Source organism: Enoplosus armatus, chromosome 1 (genome assembly GCF_043641665.1).
Source record: "Enoplosus armatus isolate fEnoArm2 chromosome 1, fEnoArm2.hap1, whole genome shotgun sequence".
Classification (NCBI taxonomy): Eukaryota; Metazoa; Chordata; class Actinopteri; order Centrarchiformes; family Enoplosidae; genus Enoplosus; species Enoplosus armatus.
This window is the reverse complement of record NC_092180.1, coordinates 20,397,147-20,421,420: the sequence shown is the minus strand read 5'-3', so window position 1 is coordinate 20,421,420 and position 24,274 is coordinate 20,397,147. Positions and strand designations below refer to the sequence as shown.

The window sequence follows — 24,274 nt, the reverse complement described above, 5'->3', positions numbered from 1 at the left end:
TCAGAGTCCTTCCCTGGAGAGCTTTGGACTTGAAGTTCGTCCCGGCAGTTCCTCTGCTGGTGGCCCCCACTGGAGGAACGAGGTCACAGTGGACCCCGAGTGTTGAAACTTTCACAGAGCCTCCACAGAAATCCCACACACTTATTTTTACTCAATGTTTGTCAGGAACGCTAATTCAATAGTCTCAGGACAATTTCTTCGATTGCAACAAGAGAGTTCGAAGGGGGTTGCAGGCAAATTGTCAGGAAGACAATAAACCTATTGAAAGCATGTTGCTGTTGTTTAACCTTTTTGTATATTTTTAATGAAAATTCACAAAACCTTCGTCTGTGCATACAAACTTCCTGATGGTATCACTAAAAATTCCAATTTCTAAAGGTTAAAAATGTTCATTTGTATATGGGTACATGGATGGTCCATGTAGGAGGATTTTTATGTGCTGCTACCTTGTGTGTTAGCAACAACAGCTATAATAATAATTATAGTAATACATTTAGTATTTTTCATTAAGTAAGTTTTCATTGTATGTAAAATACAAATGTAAAAAACATTTCTCGACAGGTTATCTCTCCAGTGATGTAGATGCTACTGTACTTCAGGATACATTATGTGAATATGTCTGAATGGCATTGCAGGGTGTCATTTTGGCATAACAAGTTTTATTGGAATGATTTTTTGGTTTGTTTTTTGCTGCCTCCTTTGTTTAGCCATGACTCTACATTATGGCCTTTTGCACATTAAGATCAGGGCTTTTGTAAAAATCTGAATTTATATCTGAAAAAATAAATATTGTATCCGCTGTCTCACATTTGTGACCTGCCATCATGGGTGACTCTAATATAACATGACAGCCATGTATTTGTGTATTTTGGCTTATTTATGTAAGATTCCTATCAATAAAATAGCATATCTAAAAGGTTTCATTTTCTTCCATCTTTGTCCCATTTTCTCCTTGTTCCTAAAGGATTCCATACTGTCACCATTGTTTCCTCAAAATCTGTAAATGTAGTCAAAATCAGAAGACAGACACAAAGAAAAAAAAATACCGCATAGATGTTTTGTTTTATTTCATGGCTTTGTTGAACGTATATTGTTCGAATTAATAGACAGCAAATCTTACAGCTCAGTTGTTAAATTGAATTGTGGTAACTGACTTTGCAATTACCAATTCATCAATTCATTCTTGTACAATGGTGAAAATGTTAACTGTCAGTTTGGTGTCAATCTTCTTGAGACTGCCTTTAAAAAACATTTACAATCTACTGAGTTACACTGAAAGGTGTTTGTAATATTTTGTCTACCCTCATTAATTAAAAAATTGGGTCGTTTCAGCAAAACCTAAACATTATAACCTTTATGAAGGGAGGATTTATTGTAGGAATGCTGTATTACACTGCATTCATTTTAGCTAAGTGTACGTAATAAACTGGCAACTGAATGTATATTCCCACAGCTGTGTTACCACTGTAGCTGCCACCTCCTGAACCAGTGTGGTATGTTTCCTCTTTCCCAAAAAGCATAAGAGTGAGGATCAGGCCTGAAAAGAAATGCCTAAAATGGTCAAAATATACCCCTTAAATGAAATAATGATTAAATAAAATTGTTAGCTGTTATGTTAAGCACTAAATACAATTTGAGGTGGTTGGTTAAAAGCCTAGAAAATGCATGGGTGTATGGCTTGGGTGTAATGTATATGGGTATAATTCCATATCAAATTGTGGGAAACGTTGTGACAAGTGGAAAGAAAATAAACTGTGAACAGCAGAGGAGTGCAGCCAGCTCAAACGTGTCTCTGTCTATTCTCTGAGTTCTGTTTATTTTTTTCCAACAAAAAAAAAAACTGGATTAAAGAATGTTATTAATGATCCACGTGTCTGTCAGTCAGTGACAGTTTAGTGACTGGAGGTCTTGTGCAGCGCTGCAGTCCTCCGAGCACGCCGGGTGATCTAATTACGTCCCCCCCACCCCTCCACCAATTAGAGAATTACATCACACCTTTAAATGGACTCGTCCTCTTAATCATTAATGATACGGTGTCATTCCCTCTGACAGCTTAGAGTCGCGTTGTGGCAACTTGACACAGTTAGGAGTTAATCCTAAATAATGCGGCTGGAGCTAAACTCTCGCAGTGTTTTCGGTCAAAACTCTGACAAATAAATTCTGGAGTTTTTGATATTTGCTGCGTGCAAGTCAATGACCACCAAACACCCTCCGGTAAAATCAGGTCAATTAGGCCATTCACGTATTGAAGAGAGGGATCCGATGAGTGGTGCAGATACTGTAGCCGGAACTGCGCGTGTGTGTGTGTGTGTGTGTGTGTGTGTGTGTGTGTGTGTGTGTGTGCGCGCGCGGTGTTTATTTAGGTTCTTGTTTAACGCACTGAGGGGAAACGCCCAGTGATGGACCTGATAGAGGATCCTGTGGCCTACAGGTACTCGAGCGTCATTTTATGGCTGTCAGAGGACGCGATCTCTGATCTGTGTGAGCACCACAGACTGGCTGAAGCGGAAAACATAAAATGGAAAACAGACAATGTAATTGTGCATTTAATTATTATCTGCGGTTTTATTTGCCCTTTCTTTTCTGTTTCGGTGGGATTTTTTTGACACAATTCAGAATTTTAGAAAACATTTTCAAGAGCCTGTCCAGGCATTTGTTTTTTTTTTTGTTATCTCTGTGTTGTAACTCCCTGCACGATTTGATCTCTCAACAAAAGCTTTAAAACTCTCTTTATTATTTTAAAACGTTCAGCAGACAAACCTTCGCGTGGTTTTAGCTTTATTTTGTTGCGCAAAACTGATGAGGTGAAAATCTGATAGTTGGGATTCTTTTTTACATAATAGTAATAATTGTTTTAGTTCATTTAATGTGATCTGTCTCGTGAGAGTCTTTATATACAGTGTCCATGCTGGAAATGAGCTGCTTTGAGAACATATATGGTCCCCACAATGAGTTTCTGCTGGAGGAGAGTTAATAGGCCTGCATTCTTGTCTGTAAGCGCCATTGTTATTCTACGCTTATCTCTGTTATCTAAATCTGCTCGCATTGTTTACTTATCTTATTTGAAATAGCTCAATTACAAATCTATTATCTGTCTTTTGTCATTCAAACTTCCGATTAAGACACTGTAGAAACTGACTAGAAACGAAAAGAAAATGTTGAATTTTTTTTCTCCCAGTGAAAAACGCTCAAATATGAAAATACGCTCATCAGGTTAATTATTGAGTCCAAAAGTTGTTCAAATACAGCAAGTGGGGAAAATCAGTGCGCCAGGGTAATTCCATTTGTTTCTAATTGTTTTGAGAATTAGATTAAAAGACTAATTTTCCTGCCATTAAAGACATGTTTTGCCTTTTCTGCCTTTTTGTCTAAAATAAACAGCAAAACTGCATCAAAGACAGGTGAAATTAAATGATCCACTTCTGTAATAATAAACCGGAGGATGCTCCTATGCACACTTTAAAAACAAATGACGCATGTTTCTCTTAATAACAGGTTTATCCACAGGGTCTTCAGAGCATCCGTGGCAGCCTTGTTCTGTCCTGCACACCGTGTAAAGCAGGTCAGTTCATTTAGTTCATTTAGCCTGAGCTGTCACGTCGGCTGACCCGTGTGCAATAACGCAATTCACTGAAGGAAAATAAACCGAGGAGGAGTAGTGACCCTTTACGAGCTGCTCTCTGCTCCCCTCACACACGAGGGGCTTTGGGGAGAGTGTGTGTGTGTCTATAGAGGGGGGGGGGGGGGGTGGGGGGTTAGTTAGTTTGTTGTGGCTTCAGTCAGTGTATCGCTTGCAGGTGATGCCAGGACTAGATAAGAGGTCGCCGATCCCTCCGCGCTGTCTAGACCAGCTTGTGACTCAACCAGAGTAACTGGACTGAGCACAATTTACAGCAGATTTTTGCCCCCAAGATAGTAAATGACCACTGGCCGATTCCTGCCGCATAACCGAAGGGGGGAAAGACCGCAGATGGAGGGCGGTGATAAGACAAGAGAGCCTGCAGGCTTCGATTCAGGCAGGCCAGCTTGATATAGGCTGAACAGGACAAACAACATATTCAGAGCAACTGGAATGAATGTTGGTTTTACTTTTTTTCTTTGAATCTATTCCTCAAACCGGCCCTAGAAGCTTTGCATGTGTTGCACGTTTGGGACACGTTGCACTTTGGATGTGGACAGTAAATTTGACTTTGTCACCAACATTTAATGAGGTTCGGGCCGTCAACTCGTTTCTCGTCGTACTTTTGCAATGACAGATGGACAGTTGTTATAATTTCAGAGCTGAATTTTCACATAAATTCAATTATTACGTTGCGTTTGCAAATGCAATAGCGAGAGTAGATCGAGAGTTAAATCAAAACTGCGCCTGTGCAAAGATTGGTCATCAAGACAAGTTATGTATTCAGCTTTTTTTTATTTTTTTATCAGTTAATAATCCCTTTACGAATCGCTTTCCTAACAATAAATAATATAACAATAATTTACTTTTTTTGTCCGAGAAGCTCAAACAACCTTTGTCCTGCCCTTAAGATAAAGTATTTTACAACACGAATAAATTTCCAGATTATCATGCTCTGACCTTAAGACAAAGAGAGTCAACTGGACTCGACAACGCAATAAATGTATCAAAAAATTCTCATGTTGAAGAAACAAGACACAATATGATCACAATGAAACCGCAGAATGTCAATCTGTTTCGACATGGAAACGTTTCCAACTTGGTTTTTGAGGGAGGGTCTGTTGTAGTATATCCATCGGGAGGTCTTCTGTACATCTTCTTTCTCCAATTCAAGTCATGCAACAATTGTTCTGCTTAGTTTTTTGTCAATTAAAGCTCCACAAAAAACTGGGAGTCAATCGGTGCTTTCTTCGTTCCATCTCAGGAAATCAAAAAACAAAACAAAAGAGAAAACACTCTCCTCTCTGTAGCTTGGGCGATGTGATGAGTTGGTCACATGCAGGGGACCGGGGATCATGCTGCAATTGTCCTTGCAGGAGCGGGGGACCGATAGGTCTGAGGGGCCCCGTTTCACGTCTCCACCGGGCTGGGTACCATACTGTTGGGGGTGTCCGGTAACTGAGAGGACAAAGAAGTCACGTCGCTGCCCGAGGAGTTCCCGAGAGAGCCCGATTCAGAGAAAGACACCTGAACAGACAGAAACAACAACGTATCAGCATGTGCGAAATATTCGGGCTTTTATTTTGAAAACTTGGTTGTAAAAAAAGCATTACAGTTCAGCTTCACTGTCTTTTCTGTCATGGAGACACAATGTAGACATGCATGTGGTCTCTCAGTGTGTGTGTGTGTGTGTGTGTGTGTGTGATGCATATCTGTATTCACACATGCAACAAAATTCTTATTACTGTTTGTGTGCATGTGTGTGTGTACTAAATATTTGTTTGCAGTCTCTGTGTATAGATAGATAGATAGATAGATAGATGTGCCAGTGTTTCAGGTTCTGGCCTGCATGGCATGCATGTCTGTGTGTGTACATCTGACTCAGTCTGTCCTGAACACACACACCAGTTGTTGGAAGGCTGGCTGGTCCAGGTCGCTCTGCAGGGCGAACTCACTCAGGGCTTTCCATGGAGGCTGGTAGGTCTGAACCTCCACTTGGTTTCCCTGCACAGTGCTCTCATGTCGGATAGGACTCCCCGCCACGAGAGGCGTCCCTGTGAGGCCCTGTAGGTTCTGACATAATAATAATAATAATACTTAAACACAGTATAAGCATTTGCTGGTGCAAGAAAGCATCTGTCAAAAAACTGGCTAGTACATCCTCATGACACCAACACATGTTTTCATAATACTTTTCCTCAGTCAAAATTGGCATTCTCATGTGCCATTCATGATAATAAGCTAAATTTGGAATAATTGAGATAACACTTTTTCCAAAAAGCTTCTGCTCAGGGTGGAGCATTGACTGAACTCTGGTCTCAGAGGAAGAGATGCTTCAGAGATGTGGAACAAGTCTGTTTGCGGAGGATGTTTTTTTTGTCTACCAGGTCAAGCAACTGAAGCCAAAGCATTTGATTCATTATTCATTGACTTGAAGTTTGAATACAGAAAAGCACTGGAGCCAACTGGAACAGTTGTACATGTGTCGTAGTGGAAGTTAAGTAAAAACTTAAGTTTAGAGATTCACATTAGTGGTAGAAAAAAAGGGAGTAGACTAATACCTGCAAGTGATGATCACAAGGCAAACAACCTCCAATATAAACAAAAAAGTCATTAAGCTATAAAGTTATGTTCCTATGGCCTGCATCTGTTTGTGCTTTTTACAGCACTCTGTATTTAATAAAGGTAATAGAACAAAATAAAACTGGATACATTGAGTTCATGTATCCTGGCCATGATTTTAAATATCAAGCAAATACGTACATAAAATAATAAATAAATAAATTGTTGATAGTAATCAAGTGGTCAAACTTACGAAGATGCTTACAGTCTTATCACTGTGCTGCTGCTGCTGGAGCTGCTTCATGAGGATGGACTTCTTCTTGTCCTTGCAGCGCTTGTTCTGGAACCAGACCCGGATCACCCGGGGGCTCAGGCCGGTCATCTCCACCAGCTGCTCCTTCATCAGCGCGTCCGGCCTCGGGTTGGCGTTGTAGCAGGTCCGCAACGTGTGGAGCTGCTTCTCGTTCAGCACCGTCCTGACCCGCGTCGTCTTCTCCGACTGCTTGTGGACGTGGTTCCGATGCGGGGCCTGCCGCACCGTCACCGGGTCTGCTGAGGCCGGGGGGCGACAGGAAAACAAGTCCGTCAGAAACCGTCATAAAGACTTCAGAAAGCCTTTTCAAAAATGTTGATACAGTTGCTTTGCAGCTCATTAATCTCGATCTGCGCTGTTTCGCTTTTTATATCTGTTGGATAGTTTTGTCTTCTGCTGCAAAGGCCAATAATATTTATCAGTCTGACATGAATTTTTATGAGATAAAGGTCTGCAACAGCTTCAATAAAAGAGTCTTTAAACAGGAAAAAAAGCTATCAATATTTCTGGGACGCTCCTTTCCTTTATTTTGTCTTCAGAGGACAAAAATCAGTTTTGATTGACACCTTGCGTGGAAATAAGAGCAGAATTCTGGTCCATAATATCCATAATATGGCAAACATTTCGATAGCCTAAATTTATGATTAAAGGGTTTTAAAGGCTGCGTTCTTTAATTTAATCAGTCAACCTGTAATGACCAATAACCGTGAAACAGGAGGCTATTTATTTCACCAAATCTGCACTCTAAACTCGATCAAATGTGAAAAACGACGGTGAAATATGACTTCCTGCTGCAGGCCAGTGTGTCTCTGCACTCAGCTGTGTAAGTTCTTTTGAATTGGGCGCTTTAAGCAGGAAGTTGGCGAACATTATTCACACATTTGCTTTGTTCTCTTTCTGTTGGCAGGCGCCCTCAGGATGACAGCTCTGCACACACACACACACACACACACACACACACACACACACACACACAAACGCGCGCAAACACAGCCACAGCCGCGACTCAAATACCAGATTATTCAGATAATGGCAGCAGAGCAGGTTAGCGCTAATGAGATCAATTATGAAATTAAGCCTAAAGAAAGGTCGCAGCACACACACACACACACACACACACACACACACCAAGTTCGACAACCACTAAACAAGGTATCTGGATGTAAAAGGAAAGGAAGAAAATAATCTTGACAATCTTGTATTATTTTTTCCATTTCGTTTTTCTACTCAAGTTTTTTTTTTCAACAAATATTTACTTTTTATATGTGTATTTAGTTGCAAAATATGAAAATGTCTTTCGTACATTTCTTTAAACTGCAGGCCTTTTATTTAGGAATAAACTGCCGATTTTATGATGTTGGTGTTATTATAAACTATCCAAGTGGCTCAAGTAAAATAGATTTAATAATAAAAGCCTAATAATAGTAATGATAATAATAATAATCAAACAGTAATCGGACCTGCCAGGTGCAGCGGTCTGTTGGAGTGGACGTGTCCGGGGCTGATGGGGCTTCCTGCGGAGTTCCTCTCCAGCAGCAGGCTGTGATCCGCCCGGCACAGCAGCTCGTCTTCCCGCAGGGAGAACTCGTCTCCCGGCAGCAGCTGCCTGCTGCACACCGAGCACCGAAAACACTCGATGTGGTACACGTTATCCCGGGCTCTCATCACCAAATCGCTGCTGCTGAATCCTAGGTTGCATTTTGCGCATTTTATTCCAAACAGCCTGGAACAAATTGGAAAAAGGAATTAAAAACAAGGAGGGAGGAATATCATAAAAAAATAACAACGAAGAAAACTTTTGGCTACTAACTCAGAGATGCGAGTTCCAGCCTGTATAAATGCTATTTTTGTTATTTTTTATTCGAATGTATAACACATTAGAGTGGTGTGTATTTGTTCTGTTTTTTTTTTTTTGTTAAATTGTATATTAAACTGCGTAATTAACTTGTGAGTTACAAAGGTGTTATTCCACCTTTTTATGCACTTTTCTTTTTATGTACAAATCCGTCTTTTTTGAGTTAGGTCTGGCACCTTCATGAAATAAATTCTTTTTGTATTTAAATATGTTTAACTTTACATTTTAAAGGAGTAAACCTGATTCAGCCTGTATTCAGGAATATTTCCAAACTCCTACCTTACATAATCTCTTTTGCAATAGGTTTTGCCGTCCCGGACGAAACAAGTGCAGGTCTCATCCAGGTACTGGCTGCACTCTGCACACTTCAGGCAGGCTGCGTGCCACTCCAAGTCGGGAGAGACTCTCAGTATATATTGGTCATGGATCTGACTTCCACATCCGACACACATGGCGAATCCTGGCTTCTCTGCAAAGAGTCCGACAGCATTGTAACCACAGACTGAAAACGCAGTCAAACAAAACCATCACAAACAGCAGCATCTATTCATTTGTTTAATTTTAAAATCCAGCCTGCGTGTCTCAGTTTGGCTGTGAACTCCTCTGTTTTTTTGCAGACTAGACAAGTCTTGATGTTATGTAACAGATTAAGACTTTTGCCAGTATCCGTAAAGCAAAATACTGACTTGTTTCATTTCTAAAAAGCGGCCCCAGAATGCACAGCCAAAGAAATAATTGCACTATTAAGATAAATCACTATAGCAATCGGTGCACTGCTGAACATATCATGTAGCCCATAATGCCTCTGCGGCGAAAAACAAAATCTGCCACTTAAAAGTCCACCGAGCAGTTCAGCTTACTTACTTTTGGAATGATCCCCCATATCACCCAAGAAAGAAGAGCTGAAAATAATATCCACCATACAGGAAGGATAAAGGGGATTGTGGTAGATGCAGAAAAGATGTGAGCAGATGACTGGCCCTTCGGCTGCCTCCCTGATAACGTGTGTCTCTCCGGACTTAGGGGGGGCCGGGCGAGGAGGCTGCAGGGTCCCTCACGATGCTGCGCTGACGTCATGACGTCCATACCGGACTTCTCCAATCGCTCCACTGCGTCTCTCTCTTTCTCTCGACCAGTGAAAAAAAAACCCCAGTGTATTTATGTCTGACAACAGCTGAAGAAGAGTGCAGATATTCATATTCAGTTTCTTCGAACAAAGATTCAAGAAAAGTGTTTTAACGGCAACATCATCGAACCATTTCCATCCAGTTTTTAAGATGCGCATGAATTTCGTGATGGTGATAATAACCATCATCATCATCATAATCGGTATATTAAAACATGTGGCATCTGAAAATATTTACCACCAAAAGAAAATCCAAATCCAGCATTTTTTCAGTTCTGTCTTAAAGGTTACATTTGATTTCTCACAATGAATAAATAACTGTTTATTGACAAGAAGTATTGACATTTTTAGGGTATTATTTTGTCCATATTACAAATGATTAAATGTTCAACTGTAAAACCGTCCTGCACAGATTCACACAGGTGAGAGAGGACTTTGTCTTATTTCACATCGCTTCCAATAAATGTCCATGTATTTTGATTTTAGCTCCTCAGTATATCAATATCATTTCTCACGTCACGATGGGAAAATGATATTTCTTGAGGACACGAGAGTCGCATTGTTGGTCTTTGCCTTTTAAGCAAAAACATCGCACATGTCTTTTTGATTAGAAACAAATGTAAACCAAAACCATACATTCTTGTAAGTAAGTAATTGTTTTTTCGGACATAAATTCAGCAGGATCTGAGGATAGTTGTCAAGTCCCCTCTGCTCCGCCCGGGTTGCTCATCTACTCGAGAACAAGGCCATCTATTGGAGGAAAACCAGAACTACATCTATCAGAGAAATGCTGAGCATACAGTAGATTTGACCTTAATTCAGTCTATGAATGGATCTATATATGAGCATGAAATATCTATATTTTTCCACTGGTCCACATTAGATAAACATGCTGTGGAAGACGAGTGATCTGCATAACATTTGCGAACAACTGCAGAATTCCTTCCTGCAAATCTAGTTTAATTATATCAACTTCAAGTTTTCATGGAAATCTGTAATTATATGTAAAAATAAAAAAAAATAAAAAAACATTAAGTTCTTAAGAGAAATAAATATATCAATATAGATATAAGATCAAATGTGGGTTCAATAATTAGATTCACAAACGTGATATCGTTAAAAAAAAACAAAAACGTATATTCCCATTGACAGGGTCAGTCTGTTTGAGCACTGAAAGTGTTGAAAAGAGTAAACAACACAGACAGTTGCACAATGCCAATGTTTGCTGCGTCTCTGTTCAAACACCGTCTTCCTCCTGCACCTCTTCCTCCTTCATCCTGCAGAGCAGTTAGTTAAAGCAAACAAACAGAGCCCCTTCTCCAGTTGCATGTTCTCTCAGTAATATCAATAACTGTTGCAAGATGTCAAGGCTCGCCTGCAGTCGCCAGTTTTGATGTTGGCAAGCATCTCAAGCAAGGACAGAATGGTTCCTATTCTTGTCCAAATATATACAATAGGGACTTTTTGTCTTGTTTTGTTTTGTTTGTTTGTTTGTTTGTTTTTATTTAATGTATTTTTTTGTCAATTCAAGATATGGAGTAAAATGGGGACAAAATCAGTTTAATAGAATATCTCTTCCTTTCTCATCGTCATAGATCATTAAACCAAAATACTCTCACTGTACCAGTAGACAGGCGAGCTGCGACAACTATCCCTTTCTGAAATAATGGCTCTTATTTTGAAAGCCACAAACCAGATATGCTCATCCTGCTTGAAACAGTGTTTTGATTGGTTCGAGACTGATCTGACTAGCATGCATAAACCGGCGTGTAAGAGGAGCAGTTTGGGAAAGATGGTGAGTAGAATGTGAATGTGATTCAACCATGATGATGTTAATTACCGGCGTGGCTGTGTTATTGTAGGTCAAATCATGCTCAAGTCAGGAGGAGTTTTTCCCTTTGTGTTGTCTTACAGGTCAGTTGAGGCGCAAACTATGGTTCACGTAATGTAAAAAGCCAATTATGGTATACCAATTATTTCAACTTGCATTACCTCCAAACAAAAACAATATTTATGGGTTTTGATTGATTTCCCAACTTCCAGACAGCAGATTTTAGTTTATTATTATTATCAAGCAGGACATTACTGCAGCTCACTAGTCTACACATAAGGCTTCATTCAGACCAACTCTGCCACTGTCTGTCACTGGTAAGGTAGAGTAAAAACTATCCTTAATTAATTAACTTCTCAGTAAATGTTGTTGACCTTGTTTGGCTTAAACCAGTTGCTTTGCCAGTTGGCTACTGTGTTTTCGTTGTTGTACATGTATGTTTGAGGACAGGGTCAGTATGTGCAGGTGCTGTGTAGTATAGTTTTCCTGCCATCAGATCTGCTGTAGAAAACACTTTTGGTCTCTGACAAGCTGGATTTACTGACACTTCACTGCCGATTAAGGTTTTCATTGCCATGAACGAACCATTTCCAGTGACCTTAATGCAGGTTGTTGTTTGTCATGCACTGAAAGTTAAGTGACGTTACTGTGTTGTAGTAGAAGGTCTTATTATTCTTGCTTAATCTCGTATATGTCTAAAACTTTCTCTACAAGTCAGCCTCCTCCAGAGCACAACAACAAACTGACCCCTAACACTGATGGCCATCACTGCTGCCAGCAGGGTGGGAGCAGAAGTATATACTATATCATGCCTGATAGCTGGTACCAACTGTGTAAAGGTGGGCCTGCAGCATTTCAACAGGACCTAAAACAGCAGGAATACAAAGAATTCCTATAGCTGTCTGCTCAAACTGCTCCTGTCTGTATCATTGCATCCTGTATCTTGTGTTTCAGTTTTCTAATGACATCACAAAAAGCCCACAGAGACACTGTGTGATGTGGAGTGTAATCCAGCATTGGAAAAGGAAGCAACCTAGCAGACCATTCAAGAGTGCACAAACAAAAAGTGATACTTGAGCTATAATTAGACCACAGCCGACATGAAGGTAGTGAGTTCAGTTCGGATGCATGAACCGGCAAACCATCACGGAGGTCATTTACAAAACGGCAGGAAGTGCTTTTTTTTTCTTTTGGGCAAGGTGGCTGAGGAGGTCTGCAAGGTCAAGGGGTCAGGAAGGTATTAGAGGCACAACATGATTCATAGCTACCAGGTAATTTATGAGCTTTTCTATGCTGGTTTTTGTCAAAAAAAAAGAATAATAATTAATAATATTAGAAATTCTATATTTGCATGCTGTCATACAAATACAATTTGTTTGTATAATTTGGTATACAATTCAAGAACATATCTCTGCCTCTCAATACCAAATTCACTCAAAATCAGTTTAACTTCACACACATCTGTGCAGGATCCTCTGTCACAAGTAATCAGTACACCTGTCAGTGACCAAAAAAAGGTGATTTCTTTAGTGAGAAAGTTCTCTGTCTCTCATGATATACATTCACTGTTTTCAGGCCTGAAAACCGAATATTGCAATGATATCACAATGATAAAGACCTTTCATTTCTAGAAATGTGAATGTTACTAATCAGTCCTCCAAAAATATACTTCCAAATATTGAAAAGTGTGTTATGAATAAAGAGTTTACAAAAGAAATTTATGAAAGGTGTTGGCTACTGAACTTCATCTGATCAAACTAAAAGTTCAGACTTCCCCTCAGTAGAAGGATCCTCTGTCATTTATATAGTGAAGTGTTTGGGCATGCATGAAAATTAATTATTCTTCTTGATTCTTTTTGATAAGTGACCTCACTCTGTTATCTGTGGTTGTGGTTGTCAGCTCGTACATCAAATGCTTTTTCAATTGAATTAGGATGCATTAAACTAAATCTTAGGTATTTTATTACAGCTCATATTGACCTTCATTTCTAGGCTAGGCTTTACGCTGTTTAGTATTAGAACAAGGTGCAGTATGTGGTTAATTCAATGTGACTGACTCGCTTGCATCAGTCACTTTAAACTGTACAATAGGTATGAGAGTAGTATCGTATTCAAGCCATTTTTATTTCTTATTGTAAAAGTGATATAATATTGTGTGTGTGTGTGTATATGTGTTCATTTTTTGCAGATATTTTTAAAACCAGGCTGAGGCATTACCTCTTTTATGTTTTTGACATAACTTTTTCACCCCGCCCTTTGAGAGCTCAATATAAGCATTACTTTAACTTTCATGTTCTCAGTCACTGTCACTAAAGATCTGTGAGAGCTTTGTAAGCCTAAACATGTTGTGGTTCACTTTACAGAATCTCCATCCCCAGAGTGTCTGCTAAGCTGGATGTGGCTACTATTTCAGACATCACTGAGGTCAAATCCCGAGACACTTTTGTCAGGACCATGTATGCTGGAGTGATAAATGCAGTAAGTGGCGTAAACAGCAATGAAAATGTAAAGGGAATAAGGAAAGGTACACCAACATTTGCTACTTTTCCCTCAAGGATAAGTTAGAACCCAATATTATGGTAACTCATCATAATAATAGAGCATAGATCTGATTAATTCTGCAGAAGCATGCATTAGTGTGGTGCACTTAATCATTCATTTAACCTTTTGGCAAAGTTTTGGTCATGACGCTGTGGCTTATTTATGCATGCTGTATTATATATAGCATATAATATAGAGTGACACACTATCACATGCAGCATTATTGTTTGTGACCTGTTACTGACTGCTAGATGAAGCCCAACCATCCTAGCTGTCACTCTAGCATAAAAGCCTCCCAGAAGAATCTCTAATCACAGTTTGATGGGGCCCATTAACCTCATGAAATATATATGTGTGACTGAAATCATCCACTTAAACTTTGGCAAGAGCAAAATGTTCTTGTTTGGAATTCAGGGGGGCTTTCCTGGGCCACATTACCGAACTTTTCACGGTGACTCGTTGTCTCTTGAATGTTTTAGGGTTCTATGGCACTTTGCCTTTATTGTCAGACCTATAAGTAATTTACTATGCCAATTCCTTCAAAGTCCCCTGGCTTGATTCAGCTGAATTTCTGCCAATTTGTTTGTGTTCATTGGAGCATCTTTATTTTCTTCACAGAAAAAACAAACAACACAATGGAACCCATGTCGTAACACTGAATATGTGTTTTCAGTAGAGTACCTGTTTATTAACTGGCTTGCTAGAAGGAGATGTGTTGTGTGAGATCTTGTTGCTGTGCTGCTGTGCAGTGAAGTGCAACGAGAAGGTTTTCACTGTGACCCCTTCATTTGAGGCAGGATGAAGTGCTATTGAACAGGGTAATAAACCATTCCTTAGCAACTATTTATATTTCAAATAATTCTTCGGTGAAAACTTTGGTAATTTATGTCCCTAATCAAGATGATTTTAAAACCTTATGCAATATATGGAACATTACTTGTGGATGAAAAGATTAATGAATTAAAGAATTTGAAAGAAACCATAAGAGATCAGCAGTCTGATCATCACATTAATGACCACATCAGATAAATGATAGACTTGCTTTTAATCAAAGAACCCCTTCCTCACATAATAGAAATGCTTTTATTGACCATAATTGTCTAGTCCTTGTGCAATTAAGATTTCAAAAGCCACACAATCATTAGAAACATTTCTTCAATTTTCAGCAAACAACCATTTTCTGTCGTCATCATCATGTCCATCGTATCATAGTTTGGAACACATATGCAGCAGGCTGAGAAATGTGTTTGAAGATTTGTTCACGTATGGTCTCTCAGTACCTATTGATACATATATGTAGCATGTGCAGTTTGGTGTATATTTGTACCTGAAGCAGCAACGGCACAAGTACATGCAGTATTAGTACATCTCACTGGGAATCAAAACTCAAACCAGACGTCTGCTGACTTTTATTTTTTGTGTTTATTCTGGACGAGCTGCTGTGTGAGCTGGATGATGAACTGAAAGCTGCAGGTATTTTGCTTTTATGTGTGTTCAGTCAGTTTCTTCTTTCATGTCGCGTGTGTGTGAGGGTGTGAGAGAGAGAGAGACAGTTTTATCATGTCACCACCTCTATTGAAATGCAGGGTTTCTAGAGCTGCTGTAGATGCTGTCATTCGTCCCCAATGACATGTAGGTCAGCCAGACCTGAAAGTCTGTCATTAATCACACACACGCTTTGTTTGTTTGTCTCTCACCAAGGGATCCATAAATATTGTATTTTATAAATTAAAAGACTGAAAAACTTAAACACTTTAAGCAGATTTTGAACTAATGTTTTATATTAAACCATTAGTTTGTAGATTTTATTTTAAATTAGGGTTAGGTTAGAGTTATTGATTTGATAATTAAAATAATTCAATCTAAATATTGTGAAATGACAACAAATACACACACCTTAAATAACATCTACTTTATCATAACTGAATGAAACAGCTAAAACACAGAGATAATCCATGAATGTTGGCACTAATATTCCTTATAATGGCTAATTCCTGCACACTGTCGCACCATTTAAAACTCTTCTTAAATCACGGTGTGCATGATGCAGTATAATATTGTTTAACTACTTTAATTTCAACACATTTAAATACATTAATTTGGACACTTTGCATACTCTCAGAGACACTTGAGCAACATTTGAACCTCTTGAAATGTAGTTAATGGTGGTTTAAAGCTCTAAATGATTTACCAGAACCAATAGTGACTCTTATGCCCAGGGTCAGCCAAAAGTGAAATTAATATGCACACTCAGGTTATAAGATATTAAAAATGTGTAAACAGATATCTCCTCAAATCATTTTGTGATGACCTTTAAAGACAAAAAGGTTGTGTATTACTTTATAAACACAAACATAGTTTTTATATATCACAACACTGATGGTATGTCTGCATGCACAGTTATTTATTTTGTGACAGGTCCTCAAAAAAGCCTCAGCGAGAAAAAAAAAAAATCACATCCTCATGCAAGCGAGGCCATTCTGAGAGGGGAACCATGTTGCAGATTTATAATTTATAATTCTTCAGAGTTAATGCAGTATTCACATGATAATTAGTATTAATTTTTGATTGGTGCCTCGGGGCAGTTCTGCATTGTTGGGCTGAAGAACCTGTGCCATTATTACCTTATTAGTGTAACTGTCAGCCGCCTGTTTTATTTTACAAATGCACATCTTGTATTTTCTTATCAGCTGCTCTCATCAGCGCGGAGAAGCAGTCTCGTTGCTTATCATCGGCTTCAACACGAGGCTGCGTCACTTAAATGAGGAAAGAAGCATCTCTGTTTGGACCCGTCAAAACAACTCTGAACACACTGAAACAGCTGGTCTGTGAAGAGTTTTGTCCGTTGAAACCAAACAGAGAAAGACCTGAATAATGAAAACTATCCATAATCCAGTTTTATCTCTTTCTTTTACCATTAACAGATTCAGATTTGTTAGTCGTTTAGTTGTATTTATAGTCTACTATAGTTTTTGCTGTAGCATGGTTTGATGCAAAAAGCAAAAACATTTTTTGTCTGTTTCAGGGGATGGACAAAACAACAGGAACACCTTTTATAATACAATGGAAGAGTGCAGCAGATGTTAGGATTTGATTTAGCCACTTCCTGATGTTTTATCTCCCGACTTGTTAACACATTCATCGTTTCCCTTTTTAACACACAGTATGTGTTAACGAAAGTCTCTTTTCATGAGAAATGCGTGAATTAAATTTTCATGAATTTTAAACTTTATTCATATGGTTTTTAACTCCCTGAAGTAGAGCTGAAACATTTTTATTATTATTATTATTATTTTTTTAAATGCTACACATTCTCCGGTTCCAGCTTCTCAAATATAAGGATTTGCTGCTTTTTACATTTTTTTGACTTCTGGACTGTTGGTCGTAGAAAACTATTTGAATGTGTTACTTGTGGCTGTATGACGTTGTAATGGGGATTTTCTGACATTTTACAGACCAAACAATTAATCTATTAATTAGAAAAATAATCAGCAGAAGAATCGATAACGAGAATAATCATAATCATAATTAGCTGCAGCTTTACCCTGAAGACAAAGCACTGAATGCATTCTTGGCTGTACAACACAATCATTAGTGCTGCTGGGTAATGTAATGTAATGATAATGATAATAACAGTCCAGGCTTTAGTCTTTTGCCATGTGCTCCACAGTGTTCTGCTTACTGACCAGCTGATTAATTCAACAATCTGCGTGTTTTGTAAAGCACTCATGTTCTCACACCTGAGGGAAGCTTTGCTGTGTGAAGGAAGAGGTTTCAGCATCACTTTGGGGTATTTTATTAACAGGACAGCAGGTGCACGACTCCCTGACCTGCTCCCTCCACCAGCTGTGTGATTGAGTGTGTGTGTGTGTGTGTGTGTGTGTGTGTGTGTGTGTGTGTGTGTGTGTGTGAGTGTGAGTGAGTGAGCATGTGGAGACCAAATGGTAGACAACCAGAGCTCTGGGAAAACTGACTGAGCTTGGCAAATCGACTGGTGACTCTGGTGAACCAAAAGCTGCCTGCTGCTGCCTCAGCCAGCTACTTTCCAGAGGAAACTTTGAAAAGCTGTTTGTATGCAGCGGGATACTGAAGGCAAAGGGGGCTTGCTTTTTTTTTCTTTCAGTCTCTCAAGTGAAAAAAAAGGCCCTCTAGATTGACAGCGCCTTTCATACTGTATTATCCGGCCTGGCTTTTAACTCCAGGAGAACTGTGTTCACAAATTGATGTTCTGCTCCTTTGGGGCTGTAGCTGAAACATTAAATTGTACTGAAATATTCATATGTGAGTGCATTTAGCTGAGAGCAATTGATGTGCGACTCCCCAGACGCCAGATGGAAATGTTGCAGGGCCCCAGCACGCGCTGGCAGACACCTTGAGCTCTGGCCCGGGACAGTGATTGTGATTTAGCCGAGGCTACCGAGTCAGACTGAGTTGAATGCCACCGGATTCAGGACGGCTGATGTCAGTGTCTGCCCCGGTGGCCACAGACACTCAAAATATCTGGTGCTGCAAACTAGTTGGCAACTTTAGGACAAATAAAAAATATGGGGAAAATAGAAAAGAGCAGTTTACCAGCCCAGTTACTCGGTTCTACTCAGTTGGAAGAAAACTTGCTGGTACAGAAAGTACCAATAAGTGATTTGTTGTTTTGTTGTGAAACATTTCAGGGTATGAGTACTAGTCAACCAGGATTACATTACACACTCAGATATTTTGTGATTATTAATGACTGAATTAAAATGTTAATGCTGTAAGTATTAATGTTGAAGTAACTCTTTTCTATTAATATTTCCAAATGTCTGTTTATTGAAATGCAGGAGCTCTACGCTGCAGGTGGCATCTCAGGAGCAATTCAGCATCTGGCCGGAACGAAAGACAGTAATGTAAGTCAGATCACACAAAGTGGATTGTGTTTTATAATCTGCCAAAACTGTATTTTGTGTATTCCTTCATAAATATTCATGCAGTGTATTCCACTATAAATATAGCATACGCCTTTCACAAGACCAAAAAGTTTGTGTTTGGAACAATAAACAAAGTCAGTTAGAGATTGAGAAAAACAGGAATTATTTGTTCACATTTGGCATGAAGATAAGTATGTATGTGTGTTAATCATTCATTTTCAGTGACTCAGTATGCACTTACATTTCTCTGAGTTCCTGTAAATGTTTGTTCAGGATGTTTATGCGTTTGTTGCAGAGGCAAGACGTTGAATATGAATATGTATGTGGCTTCAATAGGATTTAGTGGGAGCCATTTCCCCGAAGAGTTGGGCTTTTTACTCAAAAATGTTTGCTAATTTACCTTCTCATGTGGCAAGTCATGCATAACTACGCACTTGAACGTTGGATCGCTGAATTAATTTTCATGTTCTGTAGATTATTTTATTCAGTTCTTTGGAGCACAGAGTGATGTAGTGTCCCGTCTCCCAGAGGACTATCTCAGTTGTGTCCTCATGTTTATCACATGAATAACTAGCATACGTCTTCTTCTGATTGCTTATGACATATGCAGAAGCAACAAGAGAAATTATCAGTGTTTTCTTTTTTTCTTTTCCTTTTGGAAAACACATAGAAGCCAAAGAACATTTGGGAAATCACACTCAAGAATTTCTTTCTGACTTTATTTCTGTTCATAGATTGCTTGAGTTCTGTTTATTAGCAAATTAAAAATATGATTTACATTTACTAAAACCTTAATAATTGATATTATATCTCAAGAGGACTGAAGTGATTGAGCTTGGTCACTCAGTCGGTCTTGTTTCTAGTTCTCTTTCTTTGTCTGTTGTTGACCCACTTTTTCCCCAAGTAGCAAAACAAGCATCTGAAGTCAGATTACCAGAAGAAAACTGTGTTTTTATGTAAATGCAGAAGAAAAAAAACTCTTCTGTAGCCATGACAACAGTCTCCTGAGTGGATTTCTTCCACCAAGCGAACCTCTGGATCCTGTGCACTTAAGAAATATGTTTCAAAAAGAGAACCTGAGAAGCTTTTTAAAGAATGATGTATAATTTATTTGTATTTTTCTCCTGCTTCAGAGCCTCTTGAAAGAGTGTCCTGTGTGAGACGTGTTCTGAATCTGTCAGACCGCAGCAGTAATGCAGTCATACTACCCACATCTATTTGTTCTCAATGAGAGTGACCCTTTTTAACATATACCCAGCTGTTCGGTGCCATAGGGCAGCGTTTAAAATCTCTTCCACGCACTCGAAAAGAAACAACATTCATGATCAAATCCACTCAGGTGTGAATCAGTAAATGCCTCTTGGACAGACAATTGAAAACATCAAATGCTGTATAATAATGCCAGCTCATTTTAAAGGTAAAATCAGACTACACATTCCAGTAGGTCAGTTTGTATTTTATTTGGCTCTATTTCTTCAGCAGACTTTTGTCAATTGTTGCCATTAACAAAGACCCAGAGACACCCATCTTCCAAGTGGTTCACTACATTTTGGTGGCAGATCCTTGGTGAGTAGGTAAAATAAGTTTGTGTGTTGATAAGCAGCCAGAGGTATAAATTGATAATTAACTTTGCAGCAATATTTCCAGTTTTCAATATGTTTCAGTAGCAGTCAGCTAACATGGTTGGCATTGCCTGGTTAGAGCTGTTGAGTCGAACAAATATCAACTAACAAGATTTACTGTTGGAGCCTGACAGCTAACAATAGCTCTACAGAAAGGTGGTGGGATTAAAACATCAAACCTGCAATAACTGTTCTTTGGCCACTTGGGGGCAGCAAAAACAAGCCGTAAAACACTGACATATTATCACCTTTTAAGTTAATATGGCGAACAAGCAGTTGCTTATTTACAAATCCAGAACATAACGAGCAACATTAGCATTCATTTGAGTTGGTTTGTGTCCACCTGATCAGTCCAATATTCATTCCTCTTTAGGTCTATTTTTAATACTCTATGACAATCAGGGGGTCCCCTGCAGTGGGCAGTAGTAAATCATCCACATCAGCCACACTTTAACACACACAGTTTTTCATTCATATGCCTATATACCATAAAATAAATAAATCAATAAACGTTTAATAAATTACGCAAATGGGAAGACATTTTTCATCTTCTGTCCTGAGTCCTGCATGTGTCCAATTTTGCAAACCTGCCGTGCACCCGCCAAGCTCAGCATCTGAACCGACCTGTTACCTTCAATTATCTCTAAATCGATTCCGGCCCCGACCCAGTGTAACACGGTAATAATAATAAGACTTGCGACATGACCAATAGGCTATTCAAATATGCTCGCTAATATCTGCTGCCAAAGCGCTATGAGAGCCGTGAGAGTGAACCATGACAGTTAAGTTGTGATCCTGAAAACCAAAACAATGAGCTAAAAGATGCTATAAAACTGAGAGGGAGAGCTGAGAGAAACTGCAAATTCAGGTGATAATTCTCTCTGGGTTTATCATTTCAAGAGAGCCTTTTTACATAAAAGTAGTCATGTGATCCATTGTTAATATAAGAATATTGACTGTAGCCACTTTAAAGTCACTGTAGAGATTATGGACATGTGTGCTGTACTGGAAACAGCTCTATAAATAATCTAATGGGGCCAAGGAAATACAAGGTGAATTTAAAACCGGTTCAGTCTCAACCAGTTTTTTAGAGTTTGAAATCAAGGTGAAATTAAAACTTAATGCACTCACTGAGCGCTGTAAGAGCTTTTTTAAGAAAACAAAAACACAACAAAATCTGATTAAAGGCTGATCTTTCAGGGACCCCATCAGATTCTGTTGTAATGTTGATGTAGTCATAATAATATAATGTATACCTGTTCACCTATAGGTGTATTGGCTTGAAATACAATAAGATACAGCTTGTAAAATAATAAAATCCAGCATATTTATTTCATAATGGCATTTAAAATTTCAGTGTGGAAATGATTTTGATCTGTGCAGCCCTGACAGAAAAGATATGACTCACATAATCCTAACATGACCCACCAAACTGGGACCTCTGTGTTTTTTTCTTAACAAATTGTCTATAAAAAATAAGATTAACATCTCATCTCGGAGGCCTCCGGCTTGCCCACAAAAGCCATCTCTGCCGTGGTCATCTTACAGCTTGGGGATCTCACCTGGTTACTGTAGATCCCACATGGTTTTAAGCCTCAAAAGAGCATTAGTGTATCACTGGTCCATGTTCCCTCTGTTAATGAGAATGAAAACAATGATCATGTAATGTTAATGCAGTTAAAGTGACTCCCTCTGTGCCATTATTAAAACATTTTAATTATTAAGTGTCTAATGGTCACTGTTAATTCACTTAGCTTCCTGTGAGTGTGACAGGGACTGTACCTCTTGGTCCCAGAAGCAATTTACTTCTTAGCATGTCTCCTAAAGGTCTGCTCAGTGTCCCTGCCTGTCAAAATTGAACACTTAATTCAGACTGGCCCGGTATGATACGTATTGACAAATTGGGTTCATATAAATCATTAAGGCACACCTTTCATTTGGCCTTTAGTTGTACAGGAAAGGCATTCCGCATTACGTTTTGTCTATTTGTTATGTTACTGTTATGTTATTAGCAAACTTTACCTCCCTACAGAAACCTTTATTACATACAAATCATTTAGCTTCATCACTGGGCGGTGCTGCTCAGGGTAGAGCTGGAGGTTGAACTGTATGAGTTGTCTTTTACATGGCTGGTTGAGCTGGAAGGGGTTCGGATTAGAGGCACAGCACCTCCACTTGAGACATTAATACCAAGGCAGCCGTGACGGATAGAGGCTGAGCCAGGGTCTGGCACCCGTATTCAACAGGACTCCTTTGTGTGTGTCGAGAGCCAAGCAGATCATTATTTATTTACTTGTTCCATGGCATGCGATAGGCTTTGTTGTTTTTGTAAAATAGATTGATGTGATGAGTCTACCAATAGCCAGAAGGTTGCAGATCCAGGTTATCAACTTACATGTTGGCTCGTTTCAGAAAACCCACAACACAGTTGGCTGCTGAAGGCAATAAAAAGGGGGTTATGTCTTTTATTTTTTGAACAAATTTGATTTTACAAATGTAACTTTAAGGATCAGACGGAATTCAAAAACAGTGTTACATCATGATGATGGTTTTAAAGTAAAATGGAAAGTTTGAAACAGCAAAAAACCTAGGTTTTTATTGTTTTATTTTAATATATTATATTTTTATGCTGTTCCAGAGATGACTCGATCTTTGACGAAGTGATCATTAGTTTAACTTGAATTGAACTTTTAATATTTAAAGAATAACTTAAACCTCCCAAATAATGATGCTGCTTCACATTTATTTGGATTATTCTGTTGCATTTAAAATAGGTGCATTATTGTCTAAATGCCATCTATGGTTCTTTAATCCATAATTCCACATTATTAATAAAGCTATTATGTTTGCATTTTCTCTTATGATAGTATAGGAAACTGAGACAATGGCGCTATACCGTGACCAGATTGTTGCCCACAAAAGTCATTTATAGCTTGGAGATCACACCTAGTTACTGCTTTAAGACTCGGTAAGACTCTGCTTTAAGAACAGGAATGTATCAGTGGTCCATGTTCAAGTTTAAACTAATTCTTGTATAATAAAAGAACTAGATTAGTTCACATTGCTGTCTTCATATGTGGCCTAGTTTATCTGTAAATAATACAGCAGGCAGCCTCTTTACAAGTCCACAAGTCCAGAGTCTATAGACAAGTCTTACAGCCGGTGTGTTTTGAATTAAGTGTCAAGGCTTCAAATCAGTTACTCGGGGGACGTTGTCTCCAAAAGGATCTACAGACAGAATTCTTATAAACTTATACTGATAATATTCTTCTGTGTACCACAGATTTAAAAATGAATTGAATAAGGCTGTTACAATCCTCATACCCAGTTCTGCAAATGAACTACTCGGTTCTCAAAACTTAAAACACTTGTGTTGATATCTTAACTGCAGCCGTAATAGTTATTAACAATTAAAACATTCTCTGGATGCTTGTAAACATTTGACAAGCAACAAAATGGTACAGCAGTTTATCTTCTGAATTAATGATACGAGACGGTAATTAGAGGGGTTGATTGCTCTCACGACACACTTACAATGACTTGACCAATTAGCAGTTGTTGTGACAGGTCTTCCAATGTTAATAACCTTAAATAATTTAGATTTTTCTAAATCATATGCACATAAGGAGATTATGCTAATGAAATAACGTTGTACAGTGCAGTGTGTAACAAAGTGCCTGTCAGAAGAACGTACTTGATAAGAGCCAACCCAGTCTATCTACTTGATCACGTGTTTTAAAGCGTCACTGTTTGCCCTTTAACAGTGTCTTCTCTTTGGCACCGCTTTAAATCGCTTGCAGTAGTAACGTCATACATAAACAAGAGTCAACTGAAAGCATTTAAGGAAATACTAACTTTTATTTTTGCTATTTTCATTCGAATGACAACACCTGCATTTTGC

General features: G+C 38.8%; 1 protein-coding gene across 2 annotated transcripts; it reads right to left on the bottom strand.

Moving 5' to 3' along the window:
* Positions 1-5,029: 5,029 nt before the first annotated feature.
* On the bottom strand, positions 5,030-9,277 carry isl2b (ISL LIM homeobox 2b). 2 transcript variants are annotated; one of them, XM_070907333.1, is made up of 6 exons: positions 9,214-9,277; positions 8,629-8,818; positions 7,955-8,217; positions 6,447-6,730; positions 5,525-5,692; positions 5,030-5,146 (listed from the first exon to the last, which is right to left on the bottom strand). In XM_070907333.1, the coding sequence occupies exons 1-6, from the start codon at positions 9,269-9,271 to the stop codon at positions 5,030-5,032; spliced, it is 1,080 nt and encodes a 359-aa protein (XP_070763434.1). In that variant the 5' UTR covers positions 9,272-9,277. The 2 variants fall into 2 exon arrangements, with proteins under 2 accessions (XP_070763434.1, XP_070763426.1); XM_070907325.1 differs by having other exon boundaries at positions 6,447-6,733; positions 9,214-9,271.
* Positions 9,278-24,274: the final 14,997 nt, after the last annotated feature.

What these genes read in the sequence shown, in the direction of transcription:
- isl2b (XM_070907325.1), bottom strand. Translation starts at nt 9,271, where the DNA reads ATGGTGGATATTATTTTCAGCTCTTCTTTCTTGGGTGATATGGGGGAT. An exon ending in TATGGGGGATCATTCCAAAA is followed by an intron (nt 8,819 to 9,213) that starts GTAAGTAAGCTG and finishes GACTCTTTGCAG; the next exon opens with AGAAGCCAGGATTCGCCATG. An exon ending in CAGACCGCTGCACCTGGCAG is followed by an intron (nt 6,734 to 7,954) that starts GTCCGATTACTG and finishes CCCCGGCCTCAG; the next exon opens with CAGACCCGGTGACGGTGCGG.